This window comes from Amblyomma americanum, chromosome 11, assembly GCF_052857255.1.
Source record: "Amblyomma americanum isolate KBUSLIRL-KWMA chromosome 11, ASM5285725v1, whole genome shotgun sequence".
NCBI lineage: Eukaryota > Metazoa > Arthropoda > Arachnida > Ixodida > Ixodidae > Amblyomma > Amblyomma americanum.
Window position 1 is genome coordinate 83,526,781 of NC_135507.1, and position 22,107 is coordinate 83,548,887.

A 22,107-nucleotide genomic window follows, 5' to 3' on the forward strand; every position below is an offset into this window, starting at 1 on the left:
TATATATATATATATATATATATATATACCACTAGGGCTAGCGCTCTTAAAAAAAACTTTTTTTTTCTCTCTCTTGAGACGCATACCAGGGTTGCGCCCCGAAAAGGCGCTCTCTGCCAAGGAACAGAGTGCAGATGACGGTTTTATTTCATTTGGCAATATAGCAGCTGGGGTTCCAGCTAAGCGGGTCTCTGACTGAACTTTGTGTTTGCATGGGGTACGAGATACACGATAAGCGAAATTCATCTGGAGGGGTCAAGTAACGCCACTGTTATGCATTATATATTGAATTCCACGCGCATTCTTTTGGGTTTCTTAAAGAAAGCTACTTCACTGTGCTTTGTTAAAAACACTTTAGCCGGCCGTTTTTCAAGGTCACCTACAACATTTGAAATGAACTCTTTTCCGAAGCCAATATTTAAATAGCTTGCTAGTTACTTTAAACTAATTAACAAACTATGGATTAAGATAAAAATACTGCTGAGTGTGCCACACGACTCTCAACAGCACTCGGTTTGTTTTGCGCGCCTATGACACTCCATCTTTTTTAAACACGTGGTTACATTTTACTGAGCACATGGTATATATAGGCATATATATATATATATGGGGAGCGAGGTGCAAGGGAGGAAATAGCCAAAAAAGCATCACATTTCGCCGCTCCCTGCGATGAAAGCTGCTATGAAACAGCGTTCAGCCGTTGCTAGCTTTTGAGGCTGCATTGTTTCCACTAGCCGATACTAGAGAAATATTCTTTAAATTGTTTTGCTAGCCTAATTTTTGAATCGTTGCGTGAAGACCACACTAGCACTGATTGGCCGGAGTAATGAGATTGCAGTGCGGATTACTGTAGCGCTTTAATACTAGCCTGCTGTATTAGAATCCATAGTTTTGGCGCTGTACACGTGGTGCAGGCATACGGTGGGCGCAGCTGGCAAATGACAGGGTTAATTGGAGAGACATGGCAGAGGCCTTCGCGCTACGGTGGGTGCAGCCATGCTGACGATGATGATGATGATGACGCGGTGTTTTGCAGTAAAGTGCGGAGTTGCGCTTAGTTATTGAAATAACTCCAAGCTTCTTCCAGAGCTCGCGAGTTCGCGTTGTTTTGTCTACGATAAGAGGTAAACAATACAACGCGTCAAGTAGACGGCACACGGCTTGCACCACTTATTCGGCATATGTTCCTTAGAACCCACCACCGTCCTCTTCCCCGCGCTTTTTTTTATGCGGGAGAAAAAAAATCGATGACGTAGAGTCACGTGGGAGCAGAGAGAGAGAGAGGCCGGAACAACTTTATTGCCAAGGCTTTGTAGATCGTGGGCGGCTGTACCTCAGTGTGGCCCCCGTACAGGGGTGACCTCCAAGGCCCCGTTAGCAATTGCAATAGGGAATCTCCTGGCAATAGGGACGTAATAAATGGCAGAAAGAAGTGTGGGGCTGTAACCCGAGTCAGAGCTTGTTATTCTTGCGACTGAAGGAGAGACGGAAAGGGAAGTGCACGGGCCTGCCCACTGGCTCGAACTGAGCCACAATCAATTCCGTGTACAGAGAAGAGTGGAAGATTTTCCAGGGAATCTATTACAGGCATAAACAGCTGAAAATCATAGCAATCCGTCACGTCAAAGGACTTAGTGCAAGGATGAATTTGACGGCTCCATCTCGATTTCTCGTGCTGGGACACAAACCAGAACTGTAAAAATCGTGGGACCGTGAACGATTTGTATTCCGTTGGTTCTATGTCCGCGCGCACTACGAATCTTAAACTCGTTGTATATATATGATGAGCCTAACATATTAGTAACTCCAGACGTCTAAGCCATGGGTACCAGTATCGTCTCTGCAAAAGCTTTCTATTCGGCTTAGATCAGATGAAGACCATGCGTACATCCGATGATTCCTAATGTTATTTGGCAAATACGTACTAAAACGTAATACACAAGAAAGAAAATTGTAGAGCATTGCGGCCTGCTGCGCAGGAGAAATGCGAGAGCTTTTGCGTTTGAAAGTCGGCAACTTTTTTTGCAAGTCATTGCTGTCACATGACATGTATCGCGTAACCCTTGGATTACGTCGGCAACTTTTTGTGAATCACTGTTGTCACGTGACACTCATCACGTGGCCCTTGGATGACGTCAGCAACTTTTTTGCAAGTCATCATTATACACACCCCCAACACACTTTACCCTCGTACACATCATAACGCGTTTACTTCGTGCCCTTCTAACACGCTTGAACCAATGACGTTACGCGGCGCATCAAGGTAGATGTACACTGGTAGCGAAGGCTCCATAGACGCCCATTGGTCCAAAAAATGGCGGCTCGTGGGCACTCCAGCGCCCCCTGGATTTTGGGGGGCAAATTTCGCAAACTTGACGTAGAATGACGTCACGCATACGTATGCTTTGGCGCGAATTATAAAGCGGTCTTTCTGTAGAATCCGCGTTTTCGAGCCCGTACCTCTCGAAGGTTGCTGACTTTCAGCGCGCCCCAACCTCGCCTTGTGTGCTCGAGTTCCTGCTAGTTATGGCCTTGTTAATGTGCATTTGGGAAAGCAATGAAAGTGACTGGTAAAGGAGGGGCAGCATAGAAAGGCAGCAACACTTCCAGACACTGGCGTGGCCAGGTTAGCCGGGTATCGAAACAAGGCCTGCAAAGACGCGCTGTAATGCACCGCACACTCATGAATAGGGGGCAGGTCAAGAGTATTGCAAAAATACAAAATTTGCCAGGTTTTAATAAAATGACTTGCCTCTTTCATAAAACAAGGTGCTAATATATTTTTTCTTTTCTATTGGCAGATTACATTCCAATTTTGTAGCTTTATCATTTCTTTATATGAGTGTTTTGCTCCCCATCCTCTGGTTGTGCTGCAGTCGCGCTAAACCACTTTTCGGCCCAGCCTTCGCCACCACTTTAAATCCGCCTTGGGCGCATCTTCATCGCAGTGTCGTACAGCCATCCTGCTTCGCCAAATGCTGTGCAGGCCAAGAAGGAAACACACAGCGTATTTATAAAGATCCGCCTCAACGTCCAGGAATCGTATACCATATGGCGTCAAGGGTAAGTGTTTCTTTATTGTCTGCTTGAGCACGTCCCAAAAGAGCAGCGCAACGCAGTCAATAAAGAAGTGTTCGATTGACTCTGGTTTGTGACACAACAATCCGTTCTCCTCCGTCCATGTTTTAACCGGCAACGTACCAGTGTGCAACTTGAAGAAAAATTCCCTCACATTACCATTATGAAACGTATTTAAGCTGCATGAAGTTTACAAGAAGCTATCTTTACAAGGAGTAATCTTTACGAAATTATATCAGTTTGATTGGACGGTTGTGTCCCTTGAAGAGGTTCTGATTTTCTCACCTGAGCGAAACGCATGTCCGCTCCTGATATTTCAGAGTGCAGTGCAGCACATATTCTATTTGTGACCTATTGTAAACTGTCGAAACAGGCAATAAAGAAAACGAAAGACCCTACATGGCGTATTCATTGCGTGCCCTCTTGGCACGCAGGGGTCCTGCGTTCGAACCGCAATGCTGGCGAATTTGTTTTTTCGAATGAGGTCACGTGAGCGGACACACTCTGATGACAGGTTCTGTGCACGGCCCTCTTGGGACAAGAAATGCTTTCGCATTAAAAGCTGAATCGAAATGCCACCACTGAACACAATAAAGGCAGGGGTTTATCCCAGTGGGGCATTCGTGGTTTATCTGTGGGCGAAGCAAGTGTCGTTAACGCTACATACAGTAATCTTTCATTCGTACTCGGCCTGGCTTTATGTTAGTTTAATACGTTGTTTGCCAGATTTTTTACCTGCTCTCAGTGGCGTTTTCTGTTCCGTTGTTGCGTTTATGTACGCCCGCAAGAGTCGCGCCCTTTCCCGCGCCCTTTCCTGACCAGTCGCGCGCACTTGTGCTCCGGCGCCAAACGTGCGTTGCGTTGCCGGTTTTGAAAACGAAAGCTGGCTCTCACCTTTTCACCTCTCAGTAATGTTGCAGCTCTACTGCCGCCGAGAACACGAATAAGCAGGATAGTTGCACGGAAAGGAAGGGCAACAAATCACGATGATAATGATTTAAGTCCTTTCCCTTGTTTACTGCATGAGTAACCAACCACATTTTCACGTGGGCCCCATACCACCGTCATAACAGAAACACTGAGCACAAAACTGAAGTAGGGCTCAGTCGATGACTGCGGCATTCCAACGAGAAGGAACCACTCTCACCGAAGTCGTACTTTCTAAAGGTAGGTCCCTCGGCTACTGGGCCGGAGTTCCTGGGTAACCCAGCCGCTGCGGCCACGTTTCAGTGGAGGCGAAACGCAAAGGCGTCCGTGCACTGTGCGATCTCAGTGCACGTTAAAGATCCCCAGGTGGTCGAAATTATTCCGGAGCCCTCCACTACGGCACCTCTTTCTCTCTTTCTTCTTTCATACCCTCCTTTATCCCTTCCCTTACTGCGATGTTCGGGTGTCGACCGAAATGTGAGTCAAATACTGCGCCATTTCATTTCCTGAAAAAAAAAACAGTTTTCATAAAACCGAGAAACGCAAGTAGAGGTGTCGCCGTCATAGGCCGATTTCGAAAGTAAATTTCGCGCGTCTACAAGAAATTTTAGTCGGGAACTCAGTGGCCGTGCTGCAGTACTAGTCACTTCAAAACGGCGGCAACCACTTCTACTCGCAGTGAATGTAAAGAATATGACCGAGGGCTGGGGAAATTTTTAAGTTTGATTTTCTTAACCACAGATGGGTTCCTTTGCTGTCGGACAAATGCCAGCATACCTAGAAAGAGGCGGTGAATCAATTTTTGCTCACAACATTAACTGGATGTAGTTGTCCTTAGTGGCCCTTTGAAGCGCAGCCACATGCTCTCACTGAGATTTTGTACCCTTTTTTGAGCGACTTCTTGTGTGTACGACTTTTAAAATGCCTCTTAATCTCTTAAGAGCAGATAATGTGCGCTAATGACTTTTAGTGAAATTACTTCGCCCTAGCAGCCATGGCCGTTTGGTTTATGATGCTAGTCCAGCAAGCTAATGCGCTCAGGCCGTTGTTAGTTCGGCTGCATCTCCCCAAGTAGCGCAGGTAATTGGCTGAACGATAATTTCACTCCGGTCTTTTGTAGGGCCATGCTTAATTTCGCAATATATTGCCAATATTAAGCCGATTACGTGTGCTGCTTAGGTCGTGGCTACGTTGATATTTATTGTGTATATGACTGCGAGGACAAGTCCTCTTGTCGAAATGTTGTCTAGCCGATTGAGGCTCTTCTTCGATCCCTGATTTGAGTTACTTTTTGCGCAATCATGTAGGCGCCAGTTTCGGCACGCACTTCACCAAGATTTCGGGACTTTGTTCAAGTCAGTTGACAAAAACGCTGGCGAAAATTACTTCATGCTTGTTGGGTAATCAAGCAACCTTCAGCGAGTTGCGCTGATCGGCGGAATTCTTTAGTTTAGATAAAGTTATTGGACGGAAGTGCTATGCGAGAAAGAGCGTCTGCGTTATAGCCTATCTTAACTGGAGTCCCCTTTGTTAGCACCTACTACATCTCAAGCAGAATTGGTAAGCTTGGATTTCCAGTATGAGGACTATGATGTTGCACAATAAGATGAAATAAAAATTGAGCCATTTAAGTATGTGACAGGCATATATGCGCATGTTCTCATAATTGTGACATGCCGAACGCGAGTCTGTTATTATGTGTTTGGATTTTGAATCAGAAGCAGCTAGGGCGGTGGCAACCTCTTCAGCTTGTGTTGTGCCTGGGGCTCGAAAGGAAAGCCCATCCACCTGTATTGATGTATGACCGCGGCCGTGGACCACCCCCCGTGGGTAGGCCCAGCTACATCTACGTAAAAGACACCATGTTTGTGATCTCCAGCGCGGAGTATCTCCAGCGCGGAGTTTCTCCAAGACGGAGTTTCTCCAACACGGAGTTTCTCCAGCGCGGAGTTTCTTGGTGAAGTGCGTGCCGAAACTGGCGCCTACATGATTGCGCAAAAAGTCACTCAAATCTGGGATCGAAGAAGAGCCTCAATCGGCTAGACAACATTTCGACAAGAGGACTTGTCCTCGCAGTCATATACACAATAAATTTCAACATAGACACGACCTAAGCAGCACACGTAATCGGCTTAATATTGGCAATATATTGCGAAATTAAGCATGGGTTTCCAGTTTCCACGGTGGAGCTACCGTGGCTTGTTTTAGGTTAGCTTTCGCCCATCTATGCTTGCATCCCCAAAAATAAAAACTGAAGGACAGTACCGAAGAATGTGTACCACCCACTATGAATTGCTTTACGAAGCAAGAGAAGAGTGACGCACAACGATGAGCGGACACATATGGCCGCGTATTTCAGTGCCGGCGACCTATCGCGGAAGTCAGGCAGATTGACATAAAAAAAGAATAACCCGCTGTAAAAGATTGCTAGAAAGAGCGTCTGCGTTATAGCCTATCTTAACTGGAGTCCCCTTTGTTAGCACCTAGCCGCTGGGAATTAAATTGGTGCAGGCTTCCCCCTTGAGCGTCGATGAGGAGGAAATCTGCAGAACGTTCTTAGCGTAGTAATGTCGTACAGGTGGATAATAACCCCTCCTTTAGGCTTAACGTGCAGCTGCAGATTGCTGGAGCACTACTGCGCTTCTACTGACATATTCTTAAGGTGCGTTGGTATAATAACGTGGAATGTACCGGGAATAAATACACCCAGAAACAGCTTTCCGACGCTCTCAGGTGCTTTTATTAGAATGTGAAAGCAACCATAAAGTGTCAAGATTTCGGGTGGAAATGGCAGTGCGAGACGATCTCATCTCAGTGGTCTGTACTGATATGGGGGATTAACCTGGCTCGGCGGGATACTTGGCTGGCCGGGACGACGCGGGGGCGATCCAGGCCGCGATGGGGACCCAGGCCGCGATGGGGACCCAGGCCGGGAGGGAGATCCAGGCCGGGAGGGAGATCCAGGATGCGGTCGAGATCCAGGTGGCACATTTGCATAGCCTGGGCTTCCGGAGCTCCCACTTGAAGGAGGCCTTGGTGGCTGCGGTCGAGGAGGCGGCCTCGCTGGACGTGGCGGTGGCTTGGGAGGCCTCTGTGGAAGCGGGCCTGGTAGAGGCGCAGTTGGCGAACCTGGAGGCGAGAACACCTCAGGGTACTTCTCGTCCCGCGGCGGTGGTGGAGGCGGGGGACCACTAGGTGGGACTGGGGGAAATTGCGATGGGGACGGTGGCGGTGAACCACCTGGTGAAGCAGGAGGCGTGAGTCCTCGAGCGGAGACAACGAGCAGTGAACCTGCAGAGAGCGAAGAAGTTGAAATGATTAAATCAAGCGTTTACATCAGCCAGTCCCAGTTGAAAATCTGGCAGACGCAGACAGGCTGTGAAGCATGAACAAGTATACTGCACGCTTGCTGCGGGATGTTAGTGAAATACAATAAAGTGCTCCAATTTCAAATGCTATGTTCATTTGGAAGCTCATTATGCATGTAAATGCGTGGGCCAAAGTTTGTACAATGCGATTCGCTGAAAAATTATTTTTCAAGATTCCGGAAGATGGAATCTGCATGTGCCCTCATGCTTCATTGCTTTTCATTGTCTTTCTTTGCCTGACTGCACTGAAATAATTTTTTTCCCAATTTCCCATCTAGCAATATTTTCTCATGACTGTACATTATTAGGCAATATGAACATTATACGCACCTTCCTTACAGTCGACGACAGCGCATTCCTGGTGCAAGCACATCAATGCATCTCAATGTATCATTGTATATTAATGTGTAGTTGCGCAATGATGCATGATATATTTGTTGAATGACAGCATGCTTAATGATTAATGATTTGTCATAGACCATGCTTAATGACATCATATCTCAACGGTGTATGACAGATTAACAATGTATGACATCATAGATTAATGATGTATGATATCGTAGTGTAATAACGTATGATTAGTCATAGCTTAATGATGCAATAACCTCGTACAAGAAAAGTCATAGAATGTCATAACATTTTTCAGCAGGGCTTGCTTTCTTGTTTTCTAACCTGTGTAATTTGTATATTCTATAGCCATTAATTTCAGAATGCTGAAACCTTTTTTGAGGCTTTATGTTTGAAGTATCAGCAATAAAAACAGGACTTATGAGACAAGGCTTATATGTACCGTCACCTTTCTTTCTCCGGCTGCCGTGGTGGCTCAGGGGTGATGGCGCTCGGCTGCTCACCCGAAAAACGCGGGTTCGATCCCGGTCGCGGCGCATGCATTTGGAGGGATGCGAACTGACAGCCTAGGCCTGTGTGTTCTGCGATGTCAGTGCACGTTAAGGTCCAAAGCGACTCAGGCTATGAGGGATGCCGCAGTCTAGTGCTCCGGAAATTTAGACAACCTGGTGTTCTTTAACGTCCGCGGACATCGCACAGTACACGGGCCTCTAGAATTTCTCCTCCATCGAAATAATGCGACCGCCGCAGCCGGGGTCAAACCGACGTCCTTTGGGTCAGCAGCCGAGAGCCATAATCACTGAGCCACCGCAGTGGCTTCTTCCGTTTATTCTGTTGACCTTTGCCCGTCCTGTCCCTCCCCAACCCCTTCCTCCAAACGGCGAAAGGTGCTCACACTACAACCCGCTGTGAGGAACCCCTCGCTGATATGTGAAGCTCCCCCCCCCCCCCCCCCACCTCAACTTTTCGAGGCGCCGCTCCCCGGAACAAGGAAGGAGGCTCTGACTCTACTACTCTGCACGTTGATGTCATGCAGAAATGCTCCCCCGTCTTTCCCGCGTTGCTTTGGCACAGGTCTTACTTTCCGGCGGTTGGGTTGAGTGTGAGGCGACTATAAGGGAGCCTCGAAAACGCGTGCTCTCGTTGTCACTCGTGCTCGTTGTCGTCCTCGTCGAGAACAGGCACGTTTCGTTCGATAGCGTTGAGGGGCAGTTATGCCACCTCTCCCGTCGTCTCTCCATTTCTGCTCACATCTGTGCGTTGCAGCCCAAGTCTCGTTCAGAACACTTCGAGAGACTAGCTCTGCCAAAAGGAGCACGTTATCTATCAGTGGCGACATACTGAATATTTGAGCAAAGTAAAACATCAAGAACTGTCTATTTGCGGTTTGAATGAAAGCAATATTTTCTTCTCTAATAGCCACTTTGATTGAGGCCTTCCTGTGTATGTAATAGCAGCCCATTTTGCGAAGAAGCGTTTGCGGGCAGGGTGCTTTTAATTCTCTTTCTATTTACAGCCCCCGTAACATGTATATATGCAATAGTGAGGACAAAGCTTCAGTGTTCTGATTTCTTTTTCAGAGCTGAAATAACTAACGGACACCTAACAGAGGGGGTCAACAGAACTTTCTTTTACTACTCTAATTTTCTATGCCTACACTAATGAACGCATATCTCATATATAATTGGTAGCAAACAGCTTTTATTAGTGCGGTGATAGTTCAAGTAACTTTTAATACGCTTCCTTCGAATCTATACTGACGATCACGTTCCCTTGGTAAGGAAAAAACATTCTAGGTTCTCTTTCTCTAAATCCCTACACTCTAAGTACTGACCGATTCCAGAAAATTAATTAGAATGGGCTATTTTGTAAAGCCAGAAGAAATCACAATTTAGTACTGCCGTCATGCACACAGAGTTCTGTGGCCTTAAACTGGATGAAAATACGCTTTTGTTTTCCCCTTTCCAGCATACAGTGCCATAAATTATCGTATATGCCATAAAATGTTTGCGAGCAACATTTCGTGCAGCAAGCAGCTAGTGCATAGCTTCCAAACGTTGTCGCCTTCTTGGATTTTGTTGAAAAAAACAATTTTTATCCTTAGACATCGTATGGAGCTCTATCACTAGCTTATCTAGCATTTCATTTGCTTTCAAATTTTCTCTGAAATTTTCTATTTCCGCCTGAATGTTTCTGTGCAATTTGATGCCTCTATGCACAGCGCCGGGAAACCTGATGACATTACATTTGTCACGAAGCACCTGTCGAGGTGAAGAGCTATAACGGTGGCTCGTTTCGCTGGACACCTGACCAAACAGCAAAACTGCATTTACTGATTCTTCACAGACCTCAAGAGCCGTACGTTTCAGTACATCGTTCCAAAGAGAAACTTAAGCGATGCGCCACTGCAATGGCAGGTGGATGTTTCTATCACAGCCACAGGTAAGAGTTGTGCGACCAATGTTGCTCTTCCCGAGCAATCTCTTGCGACCTGTGCAAGCCACACAAGACAAGACAACACAAGACAGGATTCTTGCTTATGGTCGCTACTCCTGGAGTTGTACTTTCGTACTAAAAGACAAACGGAATAAGGACAATGGTATTGTTTAGCACATATTCTCGTGGAATTTTAAGAGTTCTTTCTGAAGGAAAATGAAGAAACTATTCTCTTTCCACTGAAAAAGTACTTGTTGTGTTTACTCTCGAAAATAGAAACCAATCGCTTCGTTTGCAGATAAGCATGCCATATGCGAATAATGAGACTAGGAAATGACACGTTTTGGTGATCTGCAAACAAGTGTAGTGAACAGACGTTACCATGCGCACTTACCTTCGTTTGGAGAGATTCCCATAGAAGCATGAGCAAGGTATCTTGAGGTTGCCCTGCAAAGTGAAAGACATAAAAGGTTACATTGACTAACCCCGGCCGTTTATGATTATGGAGGGAAGAATATTTAATCGCCCTGATGGATAGCCCAGAACTGGTGTTTGAGGGGGCTGCGTAAGGATCTTACTGCTGTTTCTAAATATGCTATTTTCAAGGCGCGGCGCATTTGAGGAAATCGAGGACACCTATAATGTACCCCCTATAGCTGAGATTGATGAGTCATGCATGGCATATGCCCGCGATTATTTTTGGCTTCTGACGAGTCCAGGGTCTGTATTCCGAGTTTTTATCATAATAAAAAGCGTCATAATCTGCCACAGCGGCCACACCTGATTGGCCGAAACGCCAGAAGTGGATGCGGTAGTTAGGATGCAGCGACAAGAGTCGAGGGAACCGGACCGGTGACGTCAAACACATAGCTTGGTGGCTTGGTTGGTTGGATGGTTGGGGTTAGAGGTGCGGTATTTGGCTGCCCTCTAGGGGAACACTGCACAGCACCTGGGAGGAGGGATTGGGAATAAGGGTGGGAATCGGGGGTTGGGAGTTGGCTAGAAGCACTCGGGGCAAGAGTGAAGGCCTGATACAGTCTAAAGCACCGTGGGCAGGCCCGTGGTATGAAGGAAATTTACAAGGCTTTGCAGGGCCTGAAGTCGCTGTTAGCCAGGATACAGCATTTGGGTTTCTGTGTCGGCAAAGAGGCCCGGCTCGCGGTCTGTATCAAAGAGCGCGATTCTCTCTGTGTCATAAGTGGGGCAGGCCATAAGGAGGTGACCAATCGTTTCTATGTTACCACAGGATGAGCAGTTGGGAGATGGGATGAGGCCTCTGGAGTATCTTCTGGAAGCCGTCCAGCAGCAGCCGATCCTTAATCTCAAAACAAGTTAACGTTCACGCCTGGTGAGACCATGTTTCGGGAGGGGCAACATGGCGGACCATGCTCTGAGTCAACCGCAACGGAGTTACATCCTCCCGCCGCTCACAGTCGCAACCGAATCCACATTCGCTTCCGGCGTTTCGACCAATCAGGTGCGGCCGCTAAGGTAGATTATGGCGCTTATTATAATGACACAAACAAAGAATACAGACCCAGGTCATCATGTGTTTCCTGGCATTCTATCAGGTTCACCGTGGTTTGGTTTAAGGCGAGAAGGACTCGTCCAGCGCTGTTTTCTTGGTTTTGCTTGCGGATGGCGCCATGGGCACTTAAAGGCGGATGTTTTTAGAGGGAAAGCACTACTCCAGACGCACCAACCCTGAGCAAGAGTCTTGTCATCTTGTCTCGTACCTTGTCCGAACTAACCCGAACTTACCAGAGTTAGCCCGGGTAAGCTCGGAGGAGCGTTGCGCCAGCTGTAGCCAATGGGAGGCAAGTGGCTATTGTTTTTTATAGCGTTGTTTATTGCCTCGGGGCATAAGGGCAGTTAGGAAGAAAAGAGAAAAGAAAGAAAAGAAAAGAGTGGGTGGGTGTTAAATAAAGCAGGAAGGATGTGCCGATCTAATGAAGGCGAGGAGGGAGCGGTGATGTGGCCCCTGCGTCCAATCAATATATGAGGACGGGTTGTCTGGGTGGAGACCCGCTACTGCCAGGTAGCGAATTCTAGTTGCCTTCAGTGCCAGGCAATCCCACAAGTGGTGAATGTCAGCCTCAGTGTCTTGTGAGTTACAGACTGGACATCCTAGGCGGGGATATAAGTGGCGAAATTGAGGCCACGTCCGAGTTACGGCAGGACTAAGGGGAACTACGAACCGGATCCTCCGGAGCACAACCTCCTCTGCACGGGTAAGACCGCGGGGGAGGGTTATCGCACACGGAGGGACGAGAGCACGTGTGCGGCGCCGGAGGTGTTCCTTTCTTGTGAGAAGGAGGGTAGCATCATACATACAGAGTGGCTATTAAATTAATGATTATTCACGAGAGGTTTCTCAACATGGATCACACCATCCCGACTGGTTCGTGCGATATAAACAGCCACCTGCCAGTGCAGTGGCGCATCGCTTAACCGTTGCGCTACTGCGCTGCAGGTAGTGGTACGAGGACTCGCCGCCATCTGTTAGTGTTAAGTAAAGAATGACCTATTCCGCATATATGGGCATTAACCCACTAAAGATAGCGCGTCATACCCTTAAGATGTCCCGTCCAATTGAAGAATCAACACCTGTTTTCGCACGTCTACTGGGTTTAACTGAGTTAGACCCCCATCACTTTTTTTTTTCCGTGAATTTCAAAACTTTTCACTGCGCTTAAGAAAATCGCCGAACACTGCAGTGCTGACGTCACGGATTGCGGTGACAGCGATGAAGAATATTGTCGATAACTCTTGTTCTTTCAGTGAATAGTACGAAGACAGTGATGACCTTCAAGAGAGTGCATTAGATGCTGTCTGCAGAGGGGCCGTAATGGGAAGTATGTCCGGAAAAGAACGCACACCTGTTGTAGGTGGCGTCAGAAAACCTTTGTGCAGTTTCCTGCTTTCAACGATGGTACACTTGTGACAAACAAGAGAAGCATAATTTGAACTTTCGGTGTCATAGAGCACACAAAAAGGAGTCCCTCCTCCCTTTTTTGTTCTTTACTTTGAATGTGTGCGTTCCTGGGAGACAAATTTACCAACTAATATTGCACATTGACAAAAAGATATACGTTTTTTTTTTTACTTTCGAAAAAAGCAGTTTGTCATTCGAAGAAATAAAAAGATCATTTTGGTAAGCCTTTGGGGAAAAAGATGGTCCGTTAGGAGGTTAAGTAGACTGCTAAATAATACGCTACCTTTAGGTATCTACCAGTCACTGCTATGCGCCTTATTGTACTGTAAATTTCTAGCGGGCCATTAATAAAAGCTAATAGAATTTTAAAAACGTGTCTGTGATCACAGTTGCGGCCGCAGGAGCTTTACACGGAAAATAAACATAAGTACGAACACACTTGAGTGTTGCTTGAGGTTGCTTTTTATTAGCGACTGTTCCGCCCACACAATTCAGTATGTTTGCTTTTGTTGCCTTATTTCTCACGCCTTCTTTTGATATTCTTCTGGAGAACTATCTTGCCTATTTCTGGTTTCTAGAAACAGCTGAGCAACTTCAGCAAAGGTTTCTTTCTGCTGTTGAGGTAAAAGTGGCGGGAACAGTGTTCTCAAGAACTGCTGTGCTAATTGGATCCGCACTATTTACGTAAGTAAATGCCCTACTGAAAATTACAGCTGTAAATAAGTGAAAGAAGTTCATACAGACTTTGTCATTCAGATATACAATTTGTATGATATTGTTCGACAAATTTACGAATTTGTAAGAATGTATGGCGTTTGTATGACATTGGAGTGATACCTGTAAGACATTTGTACGCCAAGCCTGTATCAGGTTATTTATTTATTTATTTTTATTTATTCACGTTACACCTAAAGGCCCTCCAAGAGAGGGTATTGCATCATACAGCTTTTTTTACTACCACGTCAAACTCAAAACAAAGACACATCCACACTTCATAATGAGTAGGCAGACTGTATCGACATTTGAAATAGTAGCCCCCAAACAGCCGTTACTTCGTCACAATAACAAAGAAACAGGGCTCTTTATTGCTTAAGAAAACAGATTGCGTGCTCAGGCATTCCTCTTGAAGACTTGCAAATTCACCAGCTTCAACTTTTTTCCACGTGGTCTTTTCAGCATATCTGCCCAACATTGTGGTTTGCTCAAAGAAGGGCTCTTGCTCCTTACACTGCTCGCACCTGGGACAAAGCACTTCTAGTTGTCCACCGACAAACCCACTTACTGTACTGTGTTCTCTGAGCCTCTAATTTAAACATGTTTCAGTTTTCTAATTTTATGGTCGGTTGCAGGCGAAAGAAATAGAATAAAACACCTTCGCTGCACACGCTACAAATCGCTGCTGTTTCCCAGCGAAACTCACTCCGTTTGCAGTTGGATGAGAATTTGCCGTTTTGCGTAGTTCAGATAAGTTTTCCTGTACCCTAAAGAGTGGTCTTGTCGAAGTGGTGTTTTCAGCGCCCGAAGAGGTATCTAAACTGGACAACAATGTCAGTTCACCACCATTGCGAATAGAAACCGTTCCACTGGGCACCAATGATGGTTTACAGCAGATAAGGTTGTCTATTGAGTTGTACTGGTGCCGACACTGTATCGGCCAACCTGGCACAGGTTTAAATGAGATGCTCAGGGAACAGAACAGTAACGTCACGTCTCGACACCTAGGTGTGTATTGCAGAGACTGTAAGCAGTGTAAGGGTTATGATCATTTCTTTGAGCAAACCACAATTAATCTCAGGTGTGCTGAGAAGTCCACGAGGAATATAGTCGAAGCTGGCGAATTGCAACGCTTCTCGAGAAGTGCGTGAACATGGCATCCGTTTTGTTCAGCGATAAAAAGCAACATTTCTCAGGTATTGTGACGTAGTAACGGCTGCTTCGGGGCTGCCGCTTCCCGTATTCATAGTCTGCGGAGTTCTTTTGATGTGCTGATGTGCTGTTTTGATTTTTACGTGAGTTTGTTACATGCGAGGTCCGTCTCCGCCATCATGGAATGACAGCATATCACTCCAATCACGCGTGTTAATGACATCCAAGTTGAAATCAAGAGGAAGAGATAGGCGTGCATCACAGCGGTTCGCAGTTGGTAGCGAGGTACAGGAAGGGGTAAGAGAATAAATTTCCTTAGGGCAGATAGTGGCTGCTGATCCGGATCGTGAGAGGGAAATAACTAAAAGAATAAAAATGGGGTGGAGCACATATGGCAGGTTCTCTCAGATCATGAATAGCAGTTTACCCGTATCCCTCAAGAGGAAAATATACAACAGCTGTTTCTTACCGGTACTGACCTACGGGGCAGAAACGTGGAGGCTAACGAAAAAGGTTCAGCTTAAGTTAAGGACAACACAGCGAGCCATAGAAAGAAAAACGATAGGTGTAACGTGAAGTGACTGGAAGCGGGCAGAGTAGGCGAGGGAACAAACGCAGGCTAATGACATCCTAGTCAAAATCAAGAGGAAGAAATGGGCTTGGGCAGGGAATGTAGTGCGAAGGCAAGCTAGCCGCTGGTCTTTAAGGGTAACGGAGTGCGTTCCAAGAGAAAGTAAGCGTAGCAGAGGGCGGCAAAAAGTTAGGTGGGTGAATGAGGTTAAGACGTTTTCGGGGATACGGTGTCCGCAGTTGGCAAAAGACAGGGCTAATTGGAGAGACATAGGACAGGCTTTTGCTGTGGAGTTGGCGTAGTCAGGCTGATGATCATGATTATCACTTCTATTTTTGCGTTTTTTTCCCTGCGTCAATTTTTACGCTGATTTTTGCATGCGTAGGCGCTGCGCACAATAAAAAAACGGGAATCGCGACTTTGTGGTGGCTTTGTCAGTCCGTATTCGTTTTTTGTGCACTGTGGTGCAGTGAAACAGCTCAGCTGCGAAGAAATTTCTACTTACATCATGATTAAAAAGGTTTCGAGCCGCCATGCGATAGGAACGGTGGAATTATCTGGTGATAATGTAGTGTTTCATTTCCCTTGCTCTCAAGACCAGTCTTTGGAAGCCTGCCAGAGCGATTATATATAGCCTGCCAGAGCGCTACATAACTCATATGCATGCCTAATTTCGCAAGCACTGTGGAATAAACTCCCAAAGCGGAACCAAAGGCTGATGCAAGTTTGATAATCAGTGTTCTATACCGTCACGAAGGCGACTGGTCCTCTGCATTCCGCCTGATGTATAGACTAGGGCCGACGGAGCTGGGGCTAAGAGTGGCGGCTCATTCAGTTGTAGAGTCGTCCTCTCTAGCAGTTTCCAAAGCTACCGGTAACATTTCATTTGAGTCAGTTTTCTGTGTATCTCCTCCCAGAGAACGCCGCATATTTATAAGATATTTTATATTGTCACGAATCTTAAACGAGTATGCTCAGGCAAATTGAAAGGACATCACAAGTGCCGTAGCTACACAAACACACATTTATTACAAGCTACAAAACAACAGACTACGACAAAACCCAACGGGCAGAACAAACACACTCTATTAATCTAATATTCCATGAAATACCAACATACGCACAACAAGCTCCTATTCAAACAAAACCGCAAAAATCAATAAGTGCGAAGAGCGGTCTGGGTTCTTCCTCATGTCGTTCCGTGACTTGTGGGTTTGTGTTGGAGAGCCCGCAGCGCTGATCGATGTAAGCGTTGCCTGATACCCTGTGCATCGAAAGGGTTGAAGGCGCGTCGGTGTCAGTGGTACCACTGGGCGTCGCAAAGCACTGGCGTCGCCGTCGAGGGAACCTCTGGCCGCAACGGGTAAAGTCTGGAGTCAGCGTCGTAGGAATCTGTAGGCGTTGCAGGTGGTCGTGGAAGCCACTGGAACCCAAGGACAGGCACAGCTGGGGCCTACGGATCGCCGGTGTAGAACAAACGGGACCGCGAAACAGAAGCAGCAGCCGCCCATGCGCCCTCCCAACCGAGGCTTTCCTGACGAGCTGGACCACCCGATGTCCAGAACACTGGATGAAAAACGGAGGCTTCACCTTTGATGCTTTCACGTTATCTGCTCCTCTGTCCTCCTCTACCATATCATGCCAGGCGCTTTTATATCCTGCTTCCTCCTTTTACTCTTGTACCTTCTGCCATTTTATTCTTGCACGTCATCCTCCTCGTCATCTTCTTTCAGTTCTGCAACTTTGACATGACATTCTTCCACGTCATCTTTCTCGTCTTTGACTCCCTGTCTTTTTGTATGGGACGACCTCTTTCTCAAAAGTTTTCTTTTAAAGAAAGCTGTTCGTTTTTTTTCGATGTCTTCAGACCAGCAATATACTGAATGGATTATGTGGTCAGCCTGTATCCCGCTAGCAAGGCAGCAATGTGAGCTAGTTGGTGGTACATTTGATGGGAATAACGCGCTACACAAGGAAAAACGACAGCTGAAACGACGGACACATGACAAATTCCAGCGTCCGTCGTTTCAGCTGTCGTTTTTCCTTGTTATTCCCATCAAACTCTACCCTGCGCTCACAACTCATAGCACCAAAACTGTCTTCAATGCTAACAGGGCGCACCACTGTCACAAAACGCAGCCGTATTCCTCAAAGCACACAAGTGATTGCCACACTGCTGTTCTCCTCACTGAGTCCTTAAGAACGTAACACATCTCATTGCATAAATATAGCAATGCAAAACATAAAACGCACCCAACTTTTCCGTCAACTCCTTCTTTGACCTCCGAATTCATCCTCAGACTCTCGCGGAGCCTGTCGTAACTTTGAGTTTGGTTGGATCACTCCACTTGCTCACCAAATTCTTTATCACAGTACTCGCGACTGCGATCCAACTCACCGCCCAATCATATGGGTCCCCGGCCACCAAGGCATGCCAGATAACGAAGCCGCCCATGAGGCAGCCCGCGCACTCACTCACCGGGCACCAGGCGTTCTTTGGGAGGACCTTAACCCGGATCAAATCCCTCTTCTTTCTTTTAAAGATATCACAGAGCACTATCGTGCCGAACACCGGCGCTACCCGGTTCCTATGAAGGGACTGGGTAAGCTGGCGAACGAACTTTCCTTAGGCTCTTTACAAACACCCTGCTGTGCCCGGCGGTTCTCAAGCACTTTGACTCTTCTTTCGACGGCCGCTGCTCATTCTGTGGGGAGGTGGCAGACACCTTTCACATGGTTTGGGCATGCAGGCAAAATCCTTCTCTGCCCCCCATCACCCCATCCCCTACCCGAGAGGACTGGGAGGCGGCTCTGCTCGGCTGCAAGGAACTATCGGCCCAGCAGGCCCTGGTTGGGCGGACCTGCGCAGCGGTCAGGACCAACGGGGTCCCGGAATGAGGGACTCCGCCTTCTATTGTAAGGGGCGATGCCCACTAGGGGCCTCTCCCCGAGCAACTCTCTGTACATATAGCCTAATAAATGCTTTTCACCACCACCATCTGGAACTCGTGCCGCGTCATTATGCCTCGTCATCTTTCTCGTCATTGGTCTTTCTTGTATGTAATCTACCGTCGGTTAGAAAACATGGAACGCAGTGAGGCTGCTTCCTAGGCTTCCTAGGCGAGCGATAACTGCGCTTGGCGTGGCTGAACCGTCATTACGAGTTTTTTTTTTAAATAACGCCGTCCTAGGCACCGCGAAAACAAGAAGCAAACACCACAGCTCAAAACGAACTAAAGTCTAAGCGAACCATAAGTGAACTCCGCCACAAGCACGACTACCATCCCAGCAGTTTTTACAGCGATAGTTATTCATTTGGCCTCCGCCGGAAACAGTGTCGCGGTCCGCGTGTTTACAACAGTTGTCTGCAGGCCGCAAACCTGCTCCGTGTGCATCGCGCGCAAGGCGAAGCACAGCGATTGTTAACAGGAGAGAGGCTGGTACTAAGGATAATAAGCATCTCGAAGACTATTCATCATCATCAGCCTGACTACGCCCACTGCAGGACAAATGTCTCTCCCATGGATCTCCAATTAACCCTGTCCTTTGCCAGCTGCGGCCACCATATGCCCGCAAACTTCTTAATCTCATCCGCCCGCCTAACCTTCTGCCACCCCCTGCTACGCTTGCCTTCTCTTGGAATCCACTCCGTCACCCTTAAGGACCAGCGGTTACCTTGCCTTCGCATTACATGCCCTGCCCAAGTCCATTTCTTCCTCTTCATTTCGACTAGGATGTCATTAACACGCGTTTGTTCCCTCACCCACTCTTCCCGCTTCCAGTCTCTTAAAGTTACACCTTTCATTTTTCCTCTCCAATATTCCATTTCCATTTCAAGATACTCTTAGGGGAGGGCATGTGGCCCACTCCCGCTTTGCACGTGTTGCATTTTAGAAGCCAATGGGGAGGGGGAGTGGAGGAATGTTCATCGCTGCTGCACGGGCTTAACGGCGCGGAGCGGTACAACCACCCAATTCGTGAACATGACGGCTGACACCGAGTTTAGCGCACTTTACAGCATGGCGTAAAAGCTGTGACGGTTTCACGACCGGGTGCTCGGAAACATTCCCGCGTTGCTTGCCCTTACTTCAGCACCACAGCCTGGCTTTAAGTGCGGAACATTGCTTTCAGTTGAAGGCATTTGTGTTTTTGACTGTTACTTTCGCCACATACTGGCAGATGGGGAGAGCCTGCATTTGATGTTGAGGAAATCACAAAGCTACTGCTTCACTTCGGGAGCGCTAGCAAGCGGATACAGACGTCATCCTCCGACTGCAAGCATTGAGAACGCTGGGAAGAAGACCGACTTCGTAGCCAGGTGCCAGCTTGGCTGAAGAGAGCGATGATCCTTTGATGACCCAAGCTGCTTAGGTTTTTAGGCTTAAAAATGCCGCCTTTTCACCTTTCGTCTCTTTCACTAGAAAATGAGAGCATTTGACACGTTTTTCTAGCGGTCACTCAGGAATCCCGGACGTATGTACAAGCATTGTGCTTACGGCACTTGATGTGTTATGTATCTTTTGAGGATATTTATTTTTTTATTTATTTATTTATTTATTTATTTATTTATTTATTTATTTATTTATTTATTTATACATACTGCTATTCCCATTTGGGATAGTTGCTGGAGGGCAAAATAGGGTTAGTAATAACAACCCAAAAAATACATCATTTTGGTGAAGATCGTAAAATAGACAACTAATAGTAAGGGTAAAGCAAATGCACTGGAATTAACTATGGAAATACAACCAAAAATACAACAACGCAGAATAACAACACAACGAACTGTATCATAACCATATCGAAACAAGGCAAATTAATCTCACAATAGGCGTCATGACAGAAGTTACATCGCAATATTTCCGAACACAATACTTGTAGTCTGTGTATACCTGAACACAGTTAACATTAAAAAGGCACGCAGAATAGGAAGCAATATTAGCAACACAGAAAACACACACACACAAAAATATTTGCTAATTAAGTACCGAGCTCCGATAGCAGCGATATGAGAGGACATTCGTATACTCTGCCTTTTTATACACTATATTTCCAATTCCAAGAATCGTAGGCTTTGTTTTGAATCAAACGACCTCCTTGAGCGGCTCTCTGCTGCAAAGTTACACTGGGAACAATACTTAGCTAAATTGCCTTAAGAAAATTGAGATATGATGTCCGTCTCGGTGGAGCATACTTACAGAAATACGAAGACACAGAGTGCCATTTCAAAAAAGTAGAAGCTAGGAGTTTTCATGGCGTCCGACGAACAGATATCTGTTGTAGCTGGCGAACCCCGAAGACTCTGGTGAGGCCGTCCAAATGTGATATTTTATATGATTCTGGATCTTTTATTAGCAAATGACTCGCCACGAAATAAGGAAACCAAGACATGAATATTTAGCATGCCCTTAAAACTGCGATTGGGTCCACGCGCAAACGCTTTTTTATTCACTTGCTTCATGTGTCATACGAAACTAATTATTGCCGTTTCGTCCCGTTATTTAGGTCATACATATGGTAATATTTAAATTTATACTTCAGGAACACCATTGCAGCGCCTTACACTTCCTCATTATACATACTCAATAAGTTTTGATCGGCGATCGCTTGCAGCAAGATACTAAATAAGCAATCTGAGAAGCCATTAAGCTGCAATGGGAATGCACTCTTACTTTCATTATTATGCCTCTTCAGAAGAAGATAACAAGGAAGAAAAAAAGAACACTTCTAACGGAGTCAGCTCATGAGGAACAGACAGCACATGCGAGGAGTGTTTTTTTTTTTCAGAATCAACAAGATACCATAACCAAAATTATACCGGACTTTACAGCTCAAAGACGTGCGTCGAGTAGCGACGTGGCAAACAGCACCATCAAACCGAAATGAGGGAATTCAAGCACAACAAGCTGTTAGAGTGCGTTTTGAATGACAGATCAACGAAGTATGAGGCCAGCTACAATAAATACGAGCCAAGCCCAGCGAAGCGACGGAAGGCTTTAAACTATGACGTCACATGCGTGAAAATGTCGCGCACAGCGATGGCAGTTTCTCGTGCAAATAATGTGTTCTTAGTTCACTTATACGGCTCCTTCTATGCACATTTCCGATGGAAGAAAATGGGTACAAAGAAATAAGCTACCCGAGACATCCAAAGAACATCGATCGAGCTACAAGCTTGTCACATCATGCGTATGACGGGGTGGAAGCCTTTCAGTTTCTATTCTCTTCAAAATTGGTAGACTTTTCTCGGTGTTTATTTGAGAAATCATTATGTGTTCTTTTTTTTTTCGACGAATCGTATTTGCCCTTTAAATCATGGCCTTTTTTTCGATGGAATATGTCGCACCCCTGTGCGCTCAAAACTCACGCATGGCTAAAATGCATCGCGGCTTGTTGGTTACCAAGAACGGTTTATGTAGAGATAAATAACGGAAATATTGCTGTGCTCAGTGTGATGGTTGATTACGTTATGAAAAAGTATTACCATAAAAACCAGCAGCGTGGAAGCTAATCGGGCCGTAAGACAAGAGGGTAAAACTAGAACGCTATTTCTATGAACTGCTGGGTTGTGTAAAAAA

The 22,107-nt window shown here is 46.4% G+C and overlaps 1 protein-coding gene across 1 annotated transcript; it reads right to left on the reverse strand.

Annotated features, from left to right (window-relative positions):
• Positions 1-6,722: 6,722 nt before the first annotated feature.
• LOC144111424 (uncharacterized) lies at positions 6,723-20,883 on the reverse strand. The gene is made up of 3 exons (XM_077644723.1): positions 20,728-20,883; positions 10,552-10,604; positions 6,723-7,296 (listed from the first exon to the last, which is right to left on the reverse strand). Exons 1-3 carry the CDS (start codon positions 20,781-20,783, stop codon positions 6,812-6,814), a joined length of 594 nt encoding a protein of 197 aa, XP_077500849.1. The 5' UTR covers positions 20,784-20,883; the 3' UTR covers positions 6,723-6,811.
• Between the last annotated feature and the right edge of the window lie 1,224 nt (positions 20,884-22,107).